This window comes from Pinus tabuliformis, chromosome J, assembly GCF_031772625.1.
Source record: "Pinus tabuliformis cultivar Carrire ecotype Pingquan chromosome J, CPIR1, whole genome shotgun sequence".
Taxonomy (NCBI): Eukaryota; Viridiplantae; Streptophyta; class Pinopsida; order Pinales; family Pinaceae; genus Pinus; species Pinus tabuliformis.
This window is the reverse complement of record NC_142295.1, coordinates 101604499-101626319: the sequence shown is the minus strand read 5'-3', so window position 1 is coordinate 101626319 and position 21821 is coordinate 101604499. Positions and strand designations below refer to the sequence as shown.

The following is a 21821-nucleotide window of genomic DNA, read 5'->3' as shown; positions in this document are numbered from 1 at the left end:
TGGTTGTCATAAAACAAGTCAACTTCGTTCTAATCCCAAGCAACCTCCTTCCTCAAACTTTGGAATATGTGTCCTAGTTCTCAAGCCCTTTTGATTATAATCAAAATATATGCAATATTTGCAATGAGGAGAATTAACCCGAGGTTGTCACAAGAAGTAAGGCTACAAGTTAAGTTATGGGTAAGACAAAGATATGAACAACGTGAGCTCTACATCACTTGAGTTAGGTCCTAATGGGACAAGGGTTGTTGTTAAAGTTCCCCATCCAAATCCATTCCTAAAGGCCGAACAAATAGGTGAAATTTGTAACGCCTCTATAAGGAGAATGGGGTTCATCAATGGGACAGAGAAATTAGCAAGGTTCATAATAAGGGGTCAATCTATTCTCCTCTGAAATCCCTAGAGTGCAACTATTGTGGTAACTAAGAGATTGAAGGTTCAAACCCCCTAGGTTATGACTTGATTTACGAAAAGGAGGATAGCTCGTAGGCCCATAGAGGTTTATTTGTAGCCTCGTGTCACATGAGCTGCCAAACTCCTTTAGGTTACAAAAGAAAAGAAAAAATGAAGAAAAAACATTCTTTTAGATCTCACCAAGGGGTCATATTTGGTTCCCTCCCAGGTGCCCATTTTCTAATCAATGTTTTATAGTTGTTGGCTTATTATTTTTTCTTCTATATAAGCATTTACATTTATTGCAAGGGACATAATATTTCCCATCGCCAATATTAGGAAGTTTGTTGTTGTTCCTCAATTATTTTTATGTTTGCTTATGCGCGGAGGATTACTAAATTCATCGAGATCAATATCCAAGGTGAGATCGCTAGCTTCTTTAATTAAATGCTTCATATAAGCATTTAATTTAATGTTGATGTGTTTTGGAGGTGTATAAATGCTTGGAAGAATGTGTACAAGTGGCTTGAAGCAAGTTTAGATGTTATGGCTAAAGAAAAAAAATAAAAAACAAACTAGATTTAATAAAAAAAATTAGAAAATTAACAAAAAAAAAATTAAAAACTACTAAAATAAAAATCAAAAACATTTAAAAAAATATACATATTTAAAAAATAAAAAAAAACATTAAAAAAAAAAACATTTTTTTTATTTAAAAGAAAAACATTTTAATTTTTATATTAAAAATTTGGATTTAATTTAAAATAATAATAATAATAATAAAATTATTTAAAAGAAAAACATTTTAAATTTTATATTAAAAATTTAAAATTTGTTAAGAAGAGTTTCGGCGTAAATCACATGTAGAAAACCTTTGTCGACACGTTTCGAACCAACTAGTGTGGTTCATCGTCAGGACAAGTTGAGGAGTCAGATCATAGCTGCAAGTTAAATAGGGAGAGTAGATCTTCCAAACGGCTAGGTGTGACTATTAACGGCTAGATTATATAGTAATATTCTAATGTTAATTATGAGATGTGAAAGTGGAACGCGCGCACGATAAGGAATGCGTTCTGCTAGGTTTACGACCAGCTGCCGCCGCCATGGCTGCTCCAGGGGGTGCGGAGCCCTCTCCCACCCCTCCGATTTCGCCTGCAGAAGCCTTCAAGAAGATCCTTACGCAGAGAGGGAAAAAACGAATGCAGCCTGAAGCTCCGAAGTTTATCAAAAAATTAGAAGAAATCCCAGAAATTGCTCTGCCAGAAGACCAGACAATCAAAATCGCCCTTGCCCTGGCTGACAGAGGTTTAGTAGGGCAGTTTATGGGACGATGGCCAACAACCAAATCGACTGATGAATGGGTGCAAAGAAACTGGAGACCCCTGCTCCCAAACAATGTAATCAGCTACCCGATTGGAAGGGGCTACTTCATCTTTGAATTCACTACCAAGGAAGACCGAGATTTGGTGTTCATAAATGGCCCATATTTCATGGGAAACCAAGGTCTCTTTCTGAATAAATGGACACCCGACTTTGACCCCTCAGTCGATGTCCCAAAGGAGGTCCCTGTTTGGGTTCGGCTCCCCAATCTTCCAATACACTGTTGGAGCTACCAAGCATTGCAAAAGATAGGAAATGGACTGGGAAGATTCATCGACAAAGCTGATAACAAGGGCCAATACACCTGCGCCAGAATATGCGTGGAAGTGGATCTCGAAGCTGGGCTACCGGAAGCTATCAAGTTGACAGTGGGAGATTGGCATCACTACCAGAAGCTAGACTACGAGCAACTCCCATTTAAATGCAGGATCTGCCATGAACATGGCCATTTTCAACGAAACTGCCCTAAAGCACCATCAGGGGATAAAGAGGAAGAAGAAGGATGGAAGGAAATAAAAAAAGGAAAGGTAGTCTCAAAGCCAAACGAGAAGAAGCAGACAGAATCAAAGGGAAATCCCCAGCCCAACGACAAAACCAAACCAGTCTCAAATGAAGGCCCATCCACAGCTGAAAAGGGGGAGGCCTCAGAGAAACATGAAGAAACTGAAGGTCAGCCGAAGGAAAGGAAAGAATCCGAAGAAGAATCAAATCCCCAACTAACCAAGGCAGATCAAGGGGGAAAAGCAGGCGATGACGAGCACATTAGTCTTGCCTCCGAATCAGGAGAAGAATCAGAAGAAAGAGAATCTGAATCAGACAGTTCTCAAATCTCTCCTATCAAAACATCCAGGGGCCGAAAATCCAAGAAGAAACAAAGAGAGGAGAAAACCTACATGGATGTTCTCCAAGGTTCCCAGAAAACCCTCAAGGGAATGATGAATACCAGATCCGGGCGCAAGAATAACAAGGCTCCAAAAGGAGCCACTCCCCCCCTCTCCAGTAAATAATGAAATACGTCTCCTGGAATTGCAGAGGATTAGGTAGCAGGCTGAAAGAAGAGGCCCTGAAAGACATTGTAAGGTTGCATATGCCTGAAATCCTTCTCATCCAGGAGACAAAGATGGAGGACTCTCTTCTCCTCCAATCCAGCAAAACATTCTGGCGCAAAGGCCCTGGAAGAGCTGTCAGTGCTAGAGGTGCCTCTGGTGGGATCGCCTCCTTCTGGGACAGCTCCAAATACGACCTGATTCAAGAAGAAAGTGGCCAGCACTGGATTTTCACTCAACTCCTCCACAAAGATTCTGGTCAACAAGTAAGTTTATTTAACCTTTATGCTCCAGTCTTGCCATCGGAGAAAAAAATTTGCTGGGACTCACTCCAGTCCTTTCTTGTTTTGCACAATCCAGGAAATATCATTATTGCAGGGGATCTGAACGTTACTCTAGCTGCTGAAGAGAAAAAAGGTGGTTCACCTGTAAGGGACCCTGCCAGAGAATGGGTAGAAGACATCATGAACGATTGGGATTTGGAGGACATCAAACCTTCAGCCGGGAAATATACTTGGTCTAATAAAAGACTAGGTCCCAGCCATATAGCAGCTCGCTTGGACAAATTCCTTGTCCAAACCTCCTTCCTCACTAGTGGCCTAATGACCTCATCCAAAATTCTGCCCAACTGCACCTCTGACCACAAACCCATAAGTCTGGAGCTCTCCGTGGATAGATTTCTTGGACCCATTCCTTTTAGATTTAGCCCATTATGGATTCAGCAAGAGGGGTTCAATGAGGTGGTTGCTGAAGTCTGGAACCGGAAAATTCAGGGTTCCCCTTTCTTCGTGTGGGAAGAAAAATTGCGGGCTCTTAAGAGAAAGCTCAAGGAATGGGCAAAAGCTTTGAAAACTCCTGCTGCCAATCGAAAAGAGTCTATAGAAAATCTTGCTGCCCTCCAATCCTCAATGGAGAATTCAGATATTACCCAAAGTCTGCTCCAAAAAGAAGTTGAGTTACAAAAAGCCTTTCATAAAGCCAGTAGGGACGAAGAGGAGTATTGGAGACAGAAATCTAGAAACTTATGGTTACAAGCCGGCGACAAAAATACTAGTTTCTTCCACAAACATGCCGAAGCCCGAAAGCAATACAAAAATGTTTCAGAAATCCGATTCCAAGATACAGTGGTTAATGATTTTGAGGGCATAAAGAGAGCAGCATTCTCCTTTTTTAAAGATCTCTATTCAGCTCCTGATTACCAGCCTATAGATCCCCAAGCATATCCGTACAATCTGATCCCCTTCTGTGTGCAAGATCCCGTCAATAATATGCTGACTGCCCCGATCAGCATGGATGAGCTCAAGAAAGCTTTGGATTGCATGGACCCGGATAAAGCGCCAGGGCCTGATGGGTTCACTGCCAGGTTCTTTCAGTCTTGCTGGTCAATTATCAACAAAGACCTTCTGAGAATGGTAAGGAAATCTCAATTTTGTACTAAGATAGGAGGCAGCACCAATTCAGCCTTTCTGGCTTTGCTTCCGAAAGAAAAAGGAGCTTCTGAGTTCAGTAGATTCCGCCCCATTTCGTTGTGTAATACTAGCTATAAACTTATTACCAAAATAATATCCATGCGCCTCAAGAATATATTGCCGGACATCATACCGGAGAACCAAGGAGGCTTCATCAAAGGGAGAAAGATACTGGATAATATTGTACTGGTTCAAGAGGCAGTACATTCAAGTGTCCAGAGAAAAGAGAAAGGAATGGTAATAAAACTAGATCTGGCTAATGCCTTTGACAGGGTGAGGCATGACTTCCTGTTTGCAGTTATGACAAAAATGGGCTTTTCAACAAAATTCACAAATTGGGTGAAAGCCTGCATCGCCTCTCCTTGGATTGCTCCGCTGGTAAATGGAAGATCAACTGAATTTTTTACAGCTTCAAGGGGATTAAGGCAAGGCTGTCCGCTGTCCCCGCTTCTCTATGCCATTCAAGCCTCAGTGTTGAGTTTCCAGCTCGACTACTGTCAGCAAATCCAAACTCTGCCAGGTCTCAGAATGGTGCAAAATGTCAAAGAAATAAACCATGCTCAATTTGCCGACGATACTCTGCTACTAGGTGGAGCGAGTATTATTTCGGCCAATTCTTTCAAAAAGGAACTGGACATCTATAAGGAAGCATCCGGCAGCAAGATTAACTACTCAAAAAGTACAATCTATGGCTGGAATTGCTCAGCTAAAAACCTTGCTGATATAGCTAGGCTTCTTGAAATAAAAATCTGTCAAGACTGGGATTCTTTCAAATATCTTGGGATCCCAATTTTCAGATCCATCCCCAAAGTTTCCCATTGGATGCCCCTTTTGGACAAGCTCAAACTCAGAATTAATGCCTGGGGAGCCTCCTGGCTGAACACTGCTGGGAAAATTATCCTTATAAATTCTGTCTTAACAAGCATGCCTCTGTTTCAGCATTCCATTCTCCTCGCCCCCAAAACCTTTCTCAGTAAAATGGATGGTATGCTGAGAAGATTTCTGTGGGAAGGGGGAAAAAACAACGAAAGAAGGCTTCATTTAGTAAATTGGGATACCATTAAGAAACCTTTCATAGAAGGAGGTCTGCAAATTAGAGACTCGGCTGCCCAAAATCTCGCTCTTGGCTCAAAAATATTGTGGAATATTGTGGCAGGAAAAATAAGCTGGAGCAAGAAAGTGCTGTGGAAGAAATACTTTCAAGGTCAACGATTGAGATGTCTTGATCTTCCTCCAAAAAATTCCAAAGGCTCCCCAATATCCAAACTTTGTATCGCTGCTCTGGACAACTTCAGCCCCAACCTCTATTGGATCCCAGGTAATGGGAAAAAAATAAGAATTTGGAACGATCAGATTCTTGGAGACCAGCCTCTTCATCATATAAAAGGCCTGGCAAATATTAAGCTATGGTTGCATTCCAACAACAAGGAAACTCTATGGGACATAACCAACTGGACGGAGGATGCTGAAAGAAGATGGGACAGCTGGAATCTCGGGGAGGTACCACACCATTTGCAATCTGAAGCTTCTTTACTGTTAGACAATCTGCAAGGGAAATCACCATTATCAGCAACAGCCAAGGATAAAAGAGGGTGGGGCTCCCATACCGGCTCCTACTCGGTAGCTGAAGGATACAAAAGTTTAATTGCTGTCCCGAATGTCCCTCCAGACCCAACGCAATGGAAATTCATATGGAACTTTCCTTCTCTCCCTAAAATAGACTTTTTCTGCTGGACACTTGCTCATAATAGTATTCTCACAGGAGACAATCTGAGAAAACGGGGAATGGAAGGGCCCTCCAGATGTCCATTATGTATATCAGAGGAAGAAACAGCTGATCACCTGTTGCTGCTATGCCCCTTTGCCAAGGCAGTCTGGAAAGGGGTCCTGAGTTCAAGGGCGGACAAGATTGAGCTACCAAGAAGTGTGCCATCCCTGTTCTACGAGTGGGCCAAGCTACCTCCAATCTGCACCAACAATAAAAACCTCCTTAGGACTGCTTGGATGTGGACCCCTAAATACATATGTTGGAAATTATGGCTGGAAAGGAACAACAAAATCTTCAGAGGAGAAATCTGCACTGTAAACAATGTTATATCCAAAATTAAAGCTTTATTGGGAGAGACTTTGGAAGCTAAGCCAACCCTAAGGAATGAAGTAAAGCTGGACAATGAGGAGGAGCTGTGGCTAAAAGAAATCGTTCCAAATAATCAACCCATCCCTACTATTCCAACCACTTGCCATGCTAAGTGGGAAATCCGTATGGAAGAACAGGAATTTCTAAAGTGGAGATCGGCACTAGATGACCATTGTCTTTTCTTTGACGGGGCCTCGAAAGGCAATCCAGGAGCTGCGGGTGGAGGTGGAGTGCTGCTGAAACCCGATGGGTCTACTTTACTCAAGTACCATTGGGGTTGGGAATCGAATCAAATAATAGAGCTGAGGCTCTAGCTTTGTGGCAGGGGCTGACTCTGGCTCTAAAACGGAACATTCAAACATTGACGGTCTTCGGAGACTCTCGGCTCATCATTCAAGCAATGAATTCTCCTTCGAATCAGTGGCAGATCCATTTAGGCCGAATTCTAAAGAAAATAAGACCCATGCTGGCTAACTTTCAGAAAATCTCCTTCTTCCACATTATGAGGCAGCTTAATTCTCAAGCTGATTTTGAAGCTAACCTTGGAGCTGCCAAAAGCCAAAGAACCCTATCAGTCAATTTGGAAGATTCTCTCTGCATCATCCCATAATCGGATTAACCAGTAATTCTGTTTTAACACAGAAAACCCAGAAATTTGCTTGCTGGAAATGGTGTTTCAGTAACACAGTTATTTTATCAGTAGCTGAAACTGGTGTTTCAGCAACGCCGCTCGTGGTGTTTCAGCAACGCAAAATTTTGACGTCAGGCTCTGTACATTCAATCGGACAGCTGCCCATTTCGCACGGCTCCTTCTGCTCCAGGGGAAATTGCTTTGACATAAATCAAGGCGTTGGAAGAGTTCGGATTAACCAGTAATTCTGTTTTAACACAGAAAACCCAGAAATTTGCTTGCTGGAAATGGTGTTTCAGTAACACAGTTATTTTATCAGTAGCTGAAACTGGTGTTTCAGCAACGCCGCTCGTGGTGTTTCAGCAACGCAAAATTTTGACGTCAGGCTCTGTACATTCAATCGGACAGCTGCCCATTTCGCACGGCTCTTTCTGCTCCAGGGGAAATTGCTTTGACAAAAATCAAGGCGTTGGAAGAGTTAGAGGAAGGCTCCAGAAAGGCATACTCAGGTTGTCAGAATCAGCTGGTAACATCAAGGTAAAGAACCATCCGGCAGAGATACAGCGTTGCTTCTCCAAAAGACGACCCTGAATCAAAGATTGATCATGGAATTGCAGACTTCATGAACTCAGAGAGAAATGAAATTGAGAAACTCAATCCAATGTAAATGCAAGCGGCAGCTGTTTTGCCGCCTTTTAAATAAAAATCTAACCGTTAAAGTCAAAAAAAAATATTCTAATGTTAATTATGGGTTGTACAAGATTCAAATATATAATATATTATAACATATAAATATATAAATTATTTATTAAGAAGATAATTAGTTACATTGACTAGATAGTATATGACTATTGACCCATAATTAACATTAGAATATTACTATATAATCTAGCTGTTTTTATATAGTCGTTAATGGTCACACCTAGGCGTTTGGAAGATCTGCTCTCCCTATTTAACTTGCAGCGATGATCTGACTCCTCAACAATTTAAAATTTGGATTTAATTTAAAATAATAATAATAATAATTTGGATTTAATTTAAAATTTGGAATTTTAATTTGAATCTAATTCCTCTAAATTCTGGCGAAGTATCATTTATTCCAGTTTCACCCATTATGATTTTCAACAACAAAACAACAAACTTTATTTATTAATACTTATTTATTAATTTAAAAAAAATATTATTTTCCAACCAGAATCAACTAGTCTCAATCCCTAATTAAACCACTAGTAATAATAAACGAGACACAAAAACCGACAGTTTTAATTACAACACTGGTGTTACAATATCACTCAAGCTGCATAATTTTCCTGCGACAAAATAAATCCAAGAATTTATTTTTTAGAAAAAATTTGATTTTTTGAAAAAAAAAAAAGTCATTTAAAAAAATTATTATTAAATATTTGTAAATGATGGGAATTTAAAATGAATGCTTATAAATAATAGTTATTATTAACTTGGAATTTAATTATTTGGTATTATAAAACAAATTTGTAAGAGTTGTTGAAAGAAAGTTTTCAAATAAAATCAGGCACACGCTCACAAATTTGATTGAATTAAAACGTAAAATGACACGCATAAAAAAATGCAAAAAAAGTCATCAAATTTTCATTAGGATTTGACAAGTAGAGGATGAAATTCTAGGCCTAAGTTGGCATAAGTGGGAACTTTCCGCACACATTTTAAGATATGAATCACATCCACTCCCAGTTTAATCTTTTATGAATTTCAATGTTGTGAATTATGCTCACGTACAACAACAGGTCACAAGCGACATGCATATAACCAGAGAAAACTATTTTAGAGGTTTCTATTAATAGAGATCATATAAATGACCGAGCATAAGCTATTGCTGATATCATTTTCGTGGTAACACCTTGAACTCCATGCACACACCTTACAATTTTTTATTTTTTATTTTTTTTGGGTTCCTCACAAGTCCGTTTCCATAATATTCAAGTCTGTTTTCCACCGATTTTCAAATGCGGAACCCACATTCTCCTTTTTGAATGACCCAATATCTTGCGTGTCACATTTAATTTGAAATAAAATAATTCGATGAACAAAGTATTCAATCATATGGAAGGACAAAATTCTTTTAGATCTTTGTACCAAGAAGGAAAATAAATCCTCGTCTTTAATGACGCAATATCTTGTGTGTGAAAAACATTTAATTTTTTTTTAAATAAATATAATTTGTTGAAAAAATTAAATGTATTTTTTTAATTAAATATTCGTTTTTTTTAATATCAAATTTTATTTTAAAATAAAAATAATTGCAACATAACAAAGTCAAATCTTTTCTCCCCAAAAGCCAGCAGGTTTACAGAATCACCCAATGCCAATATATTTTAAATTTATGAAATTACGGGGATTAGATTCAAATTAAAATTCCTAAATTTAAAATATTATGAATAAATACTAGTTTTATTTTAAAATAAAAAAAATTGCAACATAACAAAGTCAAATCGTTTCTCCCCAAAAGCCACCAGGTTTATGCTGGGCGATTCTCGGAATCGCCCAACGCAAATATATTTTAAATTTAGGAATTTAGAGGGATTATATTCAAATTAAAATTCCTAAATTTAAAATATTATGAATAAATACCAATTTTATTTTAAAATAAAAATAATTGCAACATAACAAAGTCAAATATTTTCTCTCCAAAAGCTAGCAGATTTACGTTGGGCGATTCTCGGAATTGCCCAACGCCAATATATTTTAAATTTAGGAATTTAGAGGGATTAGATTCAAATTAAAATTCCTAAATTTAAAATATTATGAATAAATACCAGTTTTATTTTAAAATAAAAATAATTGCAACATAACAAAGTCAAATCTTTTCTCCCCAAAAGCCAACATGTTTACGTTGGGCAATTCCAATGCCAATATATTTTAAATTTAGGAATTTAGAGGGATTAGATTCAAATTAAAATTCCTAAATTTAAAATATTATGAATAAATACTAGTGTAAATACTTGCGTGCGATAGGGTAGCTAGGAGTAGGTGCATCCAGATTTGTCATAATTTGAAAACACAGAGTTAGTATTATCATTTTTTAATCTAAATCAAAGAAGACTCCAAGCCTTTTAAAATAACAAAGCAACTAGATTGAGATTCAAAGTAGCTTTTAGATAGTTAGGACTTCTATATCATGTAATTAATAAGAGATTACTCGGTCAAACTATTTGTTCCTTGAATTTATTTTCTCCCTAAAAACATTTCAAATTTATTATGAAGGTATAGATAACACAATAACAAATCCATATTGATGTTGTGGTCAGAACTGAAATTATTGTAAGTTATATCTATCAGAATTCAACTTATTGTATATGATATCTATCAAATAGATTGGAATATATTATGAGAATTATTTTGAGAAATCATCCAAGAACAATTTGGATGATTCTAATAAAAACAATCTGGATGACTCTGGTGATTACTCGATTAGTGAAGAGCAACTTGGATGATTCCAATGAAAACTATCTGGATAACTCTGGTGATTACTCTAATAATGAATGAATAGACGAAAAGTCATTTATCTGTTAAATGACTTTGTTGTAAATATGATAAACATAAGAAAGCTAAACCTTCAGCCTTCCTCTTCCTTTGTCATATCTAGGCATATTTTGTTTATTGCAAAGGATGTTTATTAGATGTTCTGACAATGGAAAACCTTTAGATATTGAGATCGTAGTACACTAATTAAACGGCTTTAGATATTGAGATATTAGTACAATGATTAAACAATTGTTTTGATGAAGTTTTAGTATTCTAATAAAAAAATTATTGAAAAAACAATAAACATATAGATCTTAGTACAATGACTAAACAACAATCTTGATGAATAATTAAATATAGAGATTCTAGTACAATGATTAAACGATAATTTCCATGAAAGTTTATTATTCTACGCATAGAAATATCTCGATTACACATGCATGAAATTAAAAAAAAAAAATGGAATGAAAGATTTGAATGTAAGTATTTTATATAATTTTAAAGTATAACATATTCAAATAAAAATAACTATATAATAATTTGAATTTAAATATATAAATTAAGATAAATTTATAATAAAGTTTATATACTAGTTAGTAGGTGTCATTCCATACTGAAAAAAGTAGTTAGTAGGTGTCATTTAATTTAAATATATTTTAATTAAATTAAAAAAATAAGAAAGACAGTTTTTATCACAAAAATAAAACAACTAATAAAAAACTTTATTGTTAAATGCCATCACCAAAAATTAAGAAATATGACTAATTAACACTGTGTTTATATTAAGATATCTACACTTTAATATATATATTTAAATGTTTTATATTTTATTAATATATATAATTTTTTATAGTTAAATTTTTAAAATATGTTAAACTGGTTAAAAAGTGAATATATATATATATATTGATATAAACTAAAACATTCAATTTAAAAACACATACGCATAATGTTAATATTTTTAAGTATTTTTAATGAAATATGTTATGAGTGCTATATGATGATGATGATGATGATAATAATAATAATTTTTATTTTTTAATTTGAATCAAAATTATATCTATATTTTTATAGGATAGTGTGAGCCTTTTTTTTGTTTTTAAAATAAAAATTATTTTTTTAACAATCTTAAAAAAAAATTAAATCGAAATTTTAAATTCGGTTTTACTGACATTTTTTTTTAAATGTTGAAAAATGACCCGGAAAAAAAGCCATCATTCGAGTATCAACACTTTTGATTTTCAAGGTGATTTTTGCATAGTTTTTCTACAAAAAAATCGTTTTCACTGCCATTTTTAAAACATGTTCAAAATTGACCCTAAGAGAAAAAACCATCGTTCCAGTATACACACTTTTCGTTTTTAGCACTGTTTTTCATGTTTTTTCGGGTTTTTGGGCCAAAGTTCCCATTTTGAGTTTATAGTTCCCGTTTCAAAGTTTATATTGTTTGGTCTAAAATAATCAAGAAAAATGGAACGTAATTGGTGAGCATTGATATAGTCCGATTTAGTTATTGTGTCATTAATTTAAATGGTTGTGCTGCAGATGGAAATCATGTTAGAAATAATGCAATTAGACCCTGAAGAATACATTTTGTGCACTAAATTATTCACCAATGAGTGTGTTCTAAGATCGTTGGATAGCCATGTATGGTGTGCGAGTTACTCGTAACATTATGCTATGCAAAAATGCCAAAGGTAGTGTGTATGGGTGTTATGCATTAAATTGTTGGAGCTAGAGTGGTATTAGTTTTCAATGTTGTGTGATTCATAGGTTGTGTAACCGATAAAGCATATGGATTGAATTTGATGCTAGGTAGTGAACATTATGTTGGTTGTGTATTTTGTGTTGTTGATAATATTTTGATCTTGTAGGGGTAGATTTATTTGGAGTTATAACTGCCCTGTCTATGAATTGTTGGTGTTTTGTCATGAGAGTAGTGCTTTATTGTCTTGTAATGTCACAAGCCTTGTAATGAATGACTCATGTACTCCTTATATGAGGCTTTTATTGCCATGCCATTATTGAGCGTGTTTGTTGAAGTTATGTCTATGCGAGTGTTGTATGGTTGAGAGTAGAATATGTTGTTGTTGACTAGTTATGCATAAAGAGTGACAATGCTAGCTTATTGTATAGCTGAGTGAGGTGAGCTTGTATAGCCTTGTCGAGTCAGAGTATGCTGCTAGGGTTTGACAATTTGATGTGATTGGTGAGCAAAGAGAGGTTGTATGGCAAAGGTGTTTTTGCGTTGATTGTATTGATAATGAGCAGAGGTGTTTTTACGTTGTTTGTATTGATAATGAGCATAGGTGGATCCAATATGAAAATGGATGAAAGGAGGTCCATTGAGAATCGAAGGCCAATGCCTCCAGGGTAAGTGGTGGCTTACTTATTAGTGCTTGTGAGGTTTTATCACTCCTAAAGTAACTAAACCACAATCATTAATTGTCAACCAGGGTAGGTCTTTTTATTTCAAAGGCATTTGCACTATTTATGTCGATACATGTAACAACTAGGTAAAATAGAAAAGATGTCGTTGAATACACTTGCATAAATTAAAGCACTCTTGCAAAATGGAAATAGATGCTTGTAGTAATTAAAAGGCACACTGCAGGAATGAAACACACTCAGCAAGGAAAGAATCCACACTTCATAAGAACTTCATAATAAAGATAGGCGCGCCATACACTATCAGCGAAAGATATAACAACAACTGATTAGCACATAATTGATTAACCTGTGTAACAACACACAATAAATCCGAAAGCAAAAGTGTATCTATCCCATAATGAAACGTGTGCAACAATGATAAGAAATCCACACTGACACATAGAAAACAAATATCCTATCAACACTGTGATCCATGCTAAAGAGGAGGGCCCTTCCTCCCTAGCAGGGTGCATGAGTAAAATGAAAACTATTTAAGAATTCAACACGGAATTTGTAGTAACATCACTGGATATATGCTTATATTAAAATAGTGGAAAAGTACAAGATCATAATGTCAGTATTATCTATGTTCTATCGTTGTTCCCTTCTCATGATACTAAGATCTTTTATAAATAACAAAGCCCCAAAATTATGGAAACAAATCAGTCATGAGAATCTTGCGATTCTTATGTTGATTAAGCTAACATAAATGATAAAAAGATAGAAATTGTTACAAACTACTTTTAATAAAGATTTGTTGTGGTTGCACCACTCTTGTTTAGATGCAATTGTATCTGCTCAGATCTTCTTGACTGTTCGCATGGAATTACTTCATGCGGCCCTTGACAATTGTCTTTGAAAATGGCATCTACAGTCTTGACAATTTGCAGTGTAACAACAACTTCATGGTGTAACAACAGGAAATGGCAAACCCAAGGTGTAACAACAAGTAACAACAATTCACACCATGTAATAGAAAGTAATAACAACAACTGTTCACCCATGGCTATTAGTAGTTATGGAAACACCTGAAAGAAAAAACATTCAAAAGAACTCTTCCAAAGATACCTTGGTTAGTCATCCCAAAGAAAGCATTGTTTCGTTCAATACTTAGCAGAAAATAACATAATAATATGTCAAAGAAAAATGTTGCTTCTTAATCAGAGGGAGTGACATTGTACTGGGAAAATTGTAGGTTCAATGAGGGAAAATGGCCAAAAGGATGCCTGAAATATCCTCAAATATTGCACCTGGCAATTAGGGAGTAGAGGCTTCCTTCAGGTGGGTGTCTGAGAAACTATTAGGGGTCAACGCCTCCAACAGATCAATGTTTTCAAAGCCATTTGGGAGAGGGTGCCTGCAACTTATTGTGGGTTGGTGCCTCCAACTAATGGGTGTCTGCATATAGTTGTGGAAGTGGTGCCTGCAACTTATTGTGGGTTGGTGCTTCCAATAGATGGGTGTCTGCATATAGTTGTGGAAGTGGGTGCTTCCATTAGGTTGTGGCATGGAGTGAGTGGGTGCTCACATATCGCAATCCAATGCTTGCACACTGGTGGATGCTAGTGGATGATGATGTAAAAGGAATATTTGCATAATGATAATAATAAGAAGCAAAGCGTATAGTGGCTTTTCTCTCGGAAAGTTTGTCCACCTAATATCCAGTGTCTTTGTGTTCTATGTGCTTTATGTGTGTTGCTACTCATGTGATCGTACAATACATTTGTTATTTATTGCTCACATGTTATGTTGTTGATGTTGTGCTATTTCTAATTAGTTGTTGTTTTAGTAAATTGTAAAAACTGGTAAGAAGTGTTTAAGATGGTCCATACTGCACAACACTGATTCAACCCCCCCCCCCCCTTTCAGTATTCTCCTCCTCTTACACCAACAACTTCAATCTCTAATATGTGTCAAAAATTGTAAATCTTCCTCCACATTACTCATAGTCATTTGTTTCAATCACATTCCTTTTAATCTAACTCTCCTAGTGTATCTAGATTGAGTTCAAGCCTTCCTTCACATCAGAATCAAGACTTATAACACACAAGCTTTAACCTTGTAGCTGTAACTTGATCCTCTCAATTCCATTCAATGCTTTAACCTTCTTCTTAAGGTTCATTTTCACGAGGATAAACAAATAGGAGTAGTAACTCCTCGTAATAAAATGATCAATTAATTGTGAGATGGGTATGCTTGCTTACTCAACTCTCCTCCTCTTTTTCCCTTTAAATATAAAAAATACTTCAAATATAATATTCCACAATACCCATTTCATAAGTAGAAATGACAATTAAAATAAGTTAAAAAAATCATAAGCCTAAATTTATACATCTTAAAGTTGTTTTTATGACATAAATCCTCTTTATCTATTCAAATTCCCTACTTATTTTATAAGAAAAAACTTATACTCTTTATAGCATTTAATTACACACTACAATCATATATAAAATATATTTAAAAATTGATCACATAAAGAATTTAATGCTTATATCATTCACTATAATCTATTTTTCTTGAACTTTATTATACCTGCCGCAGGCAATATATAACGCATTAAGTTTTGCATTGACTCTATATTAATTTACCTTTGACCAATTTTTTTCCTAACTACATAACAATTTAATTTTATATATTAACTTTTCTTATTAATTAATAATATGTAAATTTACATTTCTCAAATATTATTGGTTCGCATTGTTAAAATCTTATTTCTTAATCATAACATCGTTCTTCTTTGTATTTGTACTACTATAACCACTGGTAAAGCATATAGTTTAATCGCTTTGGTGCCTCGTGAATCCCGTTGGCAATGGCTACTCTCCCTCGTATCGAACATTTAAGTCCTAGATTTATATCCTAACTTAATAAGTTAAAGTGTTGTCACTTATGTGTATCAATTTTCATTAAATGAGAAAGGAGTTGTTTGGCGAGGTCGAGGAATTGCCTAGACCGTCAAAAGTAGTTGGAACCTGGGTAAAAAAATTTCAAAAAATCTTGTAGAGACAGTGTTTGAATCTTGTTTTTGATGGTGGAAATGGATTCAGCACCATCAAAAACGTCTAGAACACCTAAAATTTTAAAGTTTAACAACTATAACTTGGATTTACAAAAATCCTTGCCAAATTTTCTCTAAATATGACCGGAATTTCCATAACTTTCCGGGCAATTCCTCCGGCTAGTTAGACTACGGCAATGAGAAATATAAATCACCCTTTTTTTGTTATTGATTAATTCAGCGCATCTTCCAAAAATGACGTGTCACATCATCAATTAATGCTTAAATTCTAAAGAATTTGTATTTCCAACAGATCATCATTCGATAATATTTTTACCATTTTTCCCATTTAGAAAACTTTCACTCATAAAAAAAAACGTTGTCATTTGTATTTTCCACTCATTACGCCGTAAGGCGTTCCCTCTGAGAAAGACATCCCTAAAATGTGACGTGTGCGATCCTGAGCCATTGATTCTGTGTGTTAGATGATTGGGGTGTTTTCTGCCGTTCGTTTAATCTGTTTTTTTTCATAGAAAAATGGTTTTTTCCCCATGGTAATGGGCCATGAAAGGCCAGGCCTGGCCTGCTGGCGATGAGACTCTTCGCAGAGACTGCCTGCTGGCGATGAGACTCTTCTGCTGGCGATGAGACTCTTCGCAGAGACTCTTCATGTCTTTCTTCCCTGCATGCGTAGCCTTGTGCTGTTATATCAATAGTTGTACTCGTTTGCCCTACACGCTGCCAATCAACTTCACGGCACTACAGCCTCATCCCGCCAGGATACGATTCAGGCCGCGCAAGAGGTTTCCTTGTTACGAGTCTCCGTAATATGTTATTATTTCATTCATGTTTTGCCTTTGCCTATCAAACAGAAGAAATGCTAGCGCAGTCATTAGTAGACATCCCTTCTTCTTCGGCCCTAAACACAGGATATGTTTATCTTTATCCTTATTGCAATACACATCCCAGGAGGGCTAAGAGGAAACATAAATACAAGCAACATTTTCAATATGTTCATGTTTCTCCAGGTACGGAAGGCCATCGTTATCCACCAAAAGAGTCTCACAAGAGCACACTAGTAAAGTCAAGTTCTGGGTGCAGAAATGTAACAAAGAAAATGGAAACTAAAAGAAAAAACTCACACAAATCGTATGGTGGGTGTATCCCAGCCATTTTGCAAGCTTTGGATTCTACAGAGAACATTGACGAAGCGCTTGAACCTTGGGAAGCAAACCTCAGTGCAAAAGAGCGAAGCATTATCCTAAAGGAGCAGTGGGACTCGGAAAGAGCAGTTCAGATTTTTAAGTGGTTTGAGAAGAAAGAGTGCTATGAAGTTAATGTTATTCACTATAATATCCTGCTTAGAATTCTAGGAAGAGCACAGAAATGGGATCAACTGAAAAAGTTTTGGGAAGAAATGGTTAAAGACAAGGTCTTGCCTACCGCCACTACCTATGGTACTCTTATAGATGTGTATGGGAAAGCTGGTCTCAAAGAAGAGGCTCTTCTCTGGCTGGATCGCATGATATCACAAGGTCTCTGGCCAGATGAGGTCATCGTGAACACGGTAGTCCATATTTTGAAGAAGGCAAGGGAATCTGAGAAAGCTGAACAGTTCTTCAGGGACTAGACTTCTGGGAAAATCTTTCTAGGGACTGCTCTCCAAATAATTTTCCTGAAGGAGTGCTCATTAAAGGGTTATTAGATGATAAGTGCATGGATCCTTGCAGAGAGAATGATCAAGTTCAGAGGCCAAGCAGTTCTTACATGTATAATACATTAATTGATACATATTCTAGGAAGAGCACAGAAATGGGATCAACTGAAAAAGTTTTGGGAAGAAATGGTTAAAGATAAGGTCTTGCCTACCGCCACTACCTATGGTACTCTTATAGATGTGTATGGGAAAGCTGGTCTCAAAGAAGAGGCTCTTCTCTGGTTGGATCGCATGATATCACAAGGTCTCTGGCCAAATGAGGTCATCGTGAACACGGTAGTCCATATTTTGAAGAAGGCAAGGGAATCTGAGAAAGCTGAACAGTTCTTCAGGGACTAGACTTCTGGGAAAATCTTTCTAGGGACTACTCTCCAAATAATTTTCCTGAAGGAGTGCTCATTAAAGGGTTATTAGATGATAAGTGCATGGATCCTTGCAAAGAGAATGATCAAGTTTAGAGGCCAGACAATTCTTACATGTATAATACATTAATTGATACATATGGGAAGGCAGGCTGCCTAAAAGAAGCTTCCAAGTTATTTTTACGCCGTAAGGCGTTCCCTCTGAGAAAGACATCCCTAAAATGTGACGTGTGCGATCCTGAGCCATTGATTCTGTGTGTTAGATGATTGGGGTGTTTTTTGCCGTTCGTTTAATCTTTTTTTTTCATAGAAAAATGGTTTTTTTCCCATGGTAATGGGCCATGAAAGGCCAGGCCTGGCCTGCTGGCGATGAGACTCTTCGCAGAGACTGCCTGCTGGTGATGAGACTCTTCTGCTGGCGATGAGACTCTTCGCTGAGACTCTTCATGTCTTTCTTCCCTGCATGTGTAGCCTTGTGCTGTTATATCAATAGTTGTACTCGTTTGCCCTACACGCTGCCAATCAACTTCACGACACTACAGCCTCATCCCGCCAGGATACGATTCAGGCCGCGCAGGAGGTTTCCTTGTTACGAGTCTCCGTAATCTGTTATTATTTCATTCATGTTTTGCCTTTGCCTATCAAACAGAAGAAATGCTAGCGCAGTCATTAGTAGACATCCCTTCTTCTTCGGCCCTAAACACAGGATATGTTTATCTTTATCCTTATTGCAATACACATCCCAGGAGGGCTAAGAGGAAACAGAAATACAAGCAACATTTTCAATCTGTTCATGTTTCTCCAGGTACGGAAGGCCATCGTTATCCACCAAAAGAGTCTCACAAGAGCACACTAGTAAAGTCAAGTTCCGGGTGCAGAAATGTAACAAAGAAAATGGAAACTAAAAGAAAAAGCTCACACAAATCGTATGGTGGGTGTATCCCAGCCATTTTGCAAGCTTTGGATTCTACAGAGAACATTGACGAAGCGCTTGAACCTTGGGAAGCAAACCTCAGTGCAAAAGAGCGAAGCATTATCCTAAAGGAGCAGTGGGACTCGGAAAGAGCAGTTCAGATTTTTAAGTGGTTTCAGAAGAAAGAGTGCTATGAAGTTAATGTTATTCACTATAATATCCTGCTTAGAATTCTAGGAAGAGCACAGAAATGGGATCAACTGAAAAAGTTTTGGGAAGAAATGGTTAAAGACAAGGTCTTGCCTACTGCCACTACCTATGGTACTCTTATAGATGTGTATGGGAAAGCTGGTCTCAAAGAAGAGGCTCTTCTCTGGCTGGATCGCATGATATCACAAGGTCTCTGGCCAGATGAGGTCATCGTGAACACGGTAGTCCATATTTTGAAGAAGGCAAGGGAATCTGAGAAAGCTGAACAGTTCTTCAGGGACTGGATTTCTGGGAAAATCTTTCTAGGGATTGCTCTCCAAATAATTTTCCTGAAGGAGTGCTCATTAAAGGGTTATTAGATGATAAGTGCATGGATCCTTGCAGATAGAATGATCAAGTTCAGAGGCCAGGCAGTTCTTACATGTATAATACATTAATTGATACATATGGGAAGGCAGGCTGCCTAAAAGAAGCTTCCAAGTTATTTTCTGAGATGTTAAAAGAAGGAATAAGCCCAAATGTTGTAACATTCAATACCATGATTCACATCTGTGGATCTTATGGATATCTTGACGAAGCAGATGCCCTTATGGTGAAAATGGAAGAGCTTCATTGCTTGCCTGACACAAGGACGTATAACACTCTTATAGCATTGCATGCTCAAAATGACAATATTGGTAAAGCATTTTGTTACTTCACAAAGATGAAGGAAGCAGGGCTCGTTCTTGATACTGTGGGTTGTCGAACTATTTTATATGCATTTTGTATTAGACACATGGTCAGTGAAGTAGAAGCTATTGTCAGGGAGATGGATGGATTGGGCGTTCATGTGGATGAGTACTCCGAATCAGCTGTTATTAGGATGTATATAGATCTGGGGATGCTTGAGAAAGCATGGGCATGGTTTGAAAGGTTCCATCTTGCTGGAGGAGTGAGCTGTGAATGCTATGCTACCAATATTGATGCATATGGGGAACAGGGTTATTGGTTAGACGCTGAAAAGGTGTTTAAGTGCAGTCAAGAAAGAGGCGAGGGTCAAACTGTATTAGAATTTAATGTCATGATTCAGACATTTGCAAGTTCGGGACTTCTAGATGAATCAAAATACTTTATTACCAAAAAGCAGGAAGCAGGGTTTGTGCCTAACTGTTCATCATTTTGTGCTGTTATTGCCGCCTATGGAAGATTGGGTCGAGCTGCAGAGGCAGAGAAGATGTTTGAAAAGATGGTTAACGCAGGTGTGGAGCCAGATGTTTTTGTTTATGGTGCCTTGATAAATGCATTTGCTGAAGCTGGATGTGTGGAAGAAGCTGTACGTTACTTTCAAATAATGCAAAATGCTGGTTTTGCAAGGAACTCTGTGGTGTATAGTTCTTTGATTAAGGTTTATAGTAAACGTGGTTTTTTGAAGGAAGCACAAGAAACGTACAAACGCATACAGAAATTGGGTGTTGAGCCAGATGCCTTTTTATCAGGCTGTATGCTTGACCTTTATGCTCGCACTGATATGGTGACTGAAGCACAAGAAGTATTCAAAGTCTTGAAGGAAAAGCAGCAGGCAAATGAATTTTCTTTTTCCATGATGTTGTCCTTATACAAAAAGAATGGAAGGCTTAATGAAGCCACTGAAATTGCAAAGGAAATGTTAGAATCGGGATTTCTTACTAACGTTCTTTCTTTTAATAGTGTCATTAGCCTGTTCATTGCAGATGGAAGATTGAGAGAGGCTGCTGAAGTTTTTCATCAAATGTTAAAACTAAAGGCTTCACCCAATGAGAATACATACAAAACACTGGGCATTCTTCTGAAGAGAGGAGGCATTCCAAGGGAGGCAGTAGAGCAACTCGATGTTGCACGTAAAAGTGGGCTTCCACATGGTATTCAGGCATTGAGAATGACAATCTTTTCTGCAGTGGGGATGCATGCTGAAGCTTTGGAAGCTTGTGATGAACTGAGAGCTTCTGGGTTGGATTTTGATGTGTCTTCTTACAATGTTGTTATATATGCACTTGGTAGTGCTGGGAGGATTAATGAAGCTTACAACATGTTCATGATCATGCAAGCCAAAGGTCTTGAACCAGATACAATTACTTATGCAAGTATGACAATTAGCTATGGGAAGTTAGGGTTGGTAGATGGTGTTAGGAGAATGTTTTACAAAATGAAACAGAAGGGTTTTCAGCCAAACGAATTCACGTTCAAGGCAGTTATAGATGCCTATAAAAGTGCTGGGAAGTTTGCTTTAGCCAGATTTGTTACCCAGGAGAGGGAGTTCATGCATCAGTTGCAAGATCATGGTCACATTATATAAGATTATGCAGATCTGGTTTCGAGCTCCATTTCATGTGCAAAGCTTTTAAAAGGAAGTTGGCATATCCTGTATTCATGCTATTGTGTCTTTTAACATTTTGTAAAATTGTAACAGGTTATTTTTTTTTGGGAAATTTAAATCTATGCTCCTTGTATAGAGAAATTGTGGATAAAAGGGTACTAGTAGTTCTTTTAGTGTATAACAAAAATGCAAATAAAAAGACATTGGTCATTCCCTCCTCCAATATAAATTAAGGCTTTGAAAACAAAGGAACATTTGCACATCTTATCTTGATATAGATAGTGTTCCAGTGTTAAATATCT

The 21821-nt window shown here is 37.0% G+C and overlaps 2 protein-coding genes across 2 annotated transcripts in view; both read left to right on the top strand.

Annotated features, from left to right (window-relative positions):
- Positions 1–3421: 3421 nt before the first annotated feature.
- LOC149225718 (uncharacterized) lies at positions 3422–6739 on the top strand. The gene is made up of 3 exons (XM_089379996.1): positions 3422–4182; positions 4561–4886; positions 5445–6739. The coding sequence occupies exons 1-3, from the start codon at positions 3422–3424 to the stop codon at positions 6737–6739; spliced, it is 2382 nt and encodes a 793-aa protein (XP_089236122.1).
- Positions 6740–18606: 11867 nt separating this feature from the next.
- The window catches only part of LOC149225717 (uncharacterized), a 34845-nt gene continuing 31630 nt past the window's right edge, over positions 18607–21821 (top strand). The window contains exons 1-2 of the mRNA XM_089379995.1: positions 18607–19524; positions 19701–21484. Coding sequence (XP_089236121.1) covers positions 18719–19524; positions 19701–21484 — 2590 coding nt within the window. The 5' untranslated portion in view covers positions 18607–18718. The remainder of the gene's footprint in view (positions 19525–19700; positions 21485–21821) is intronic.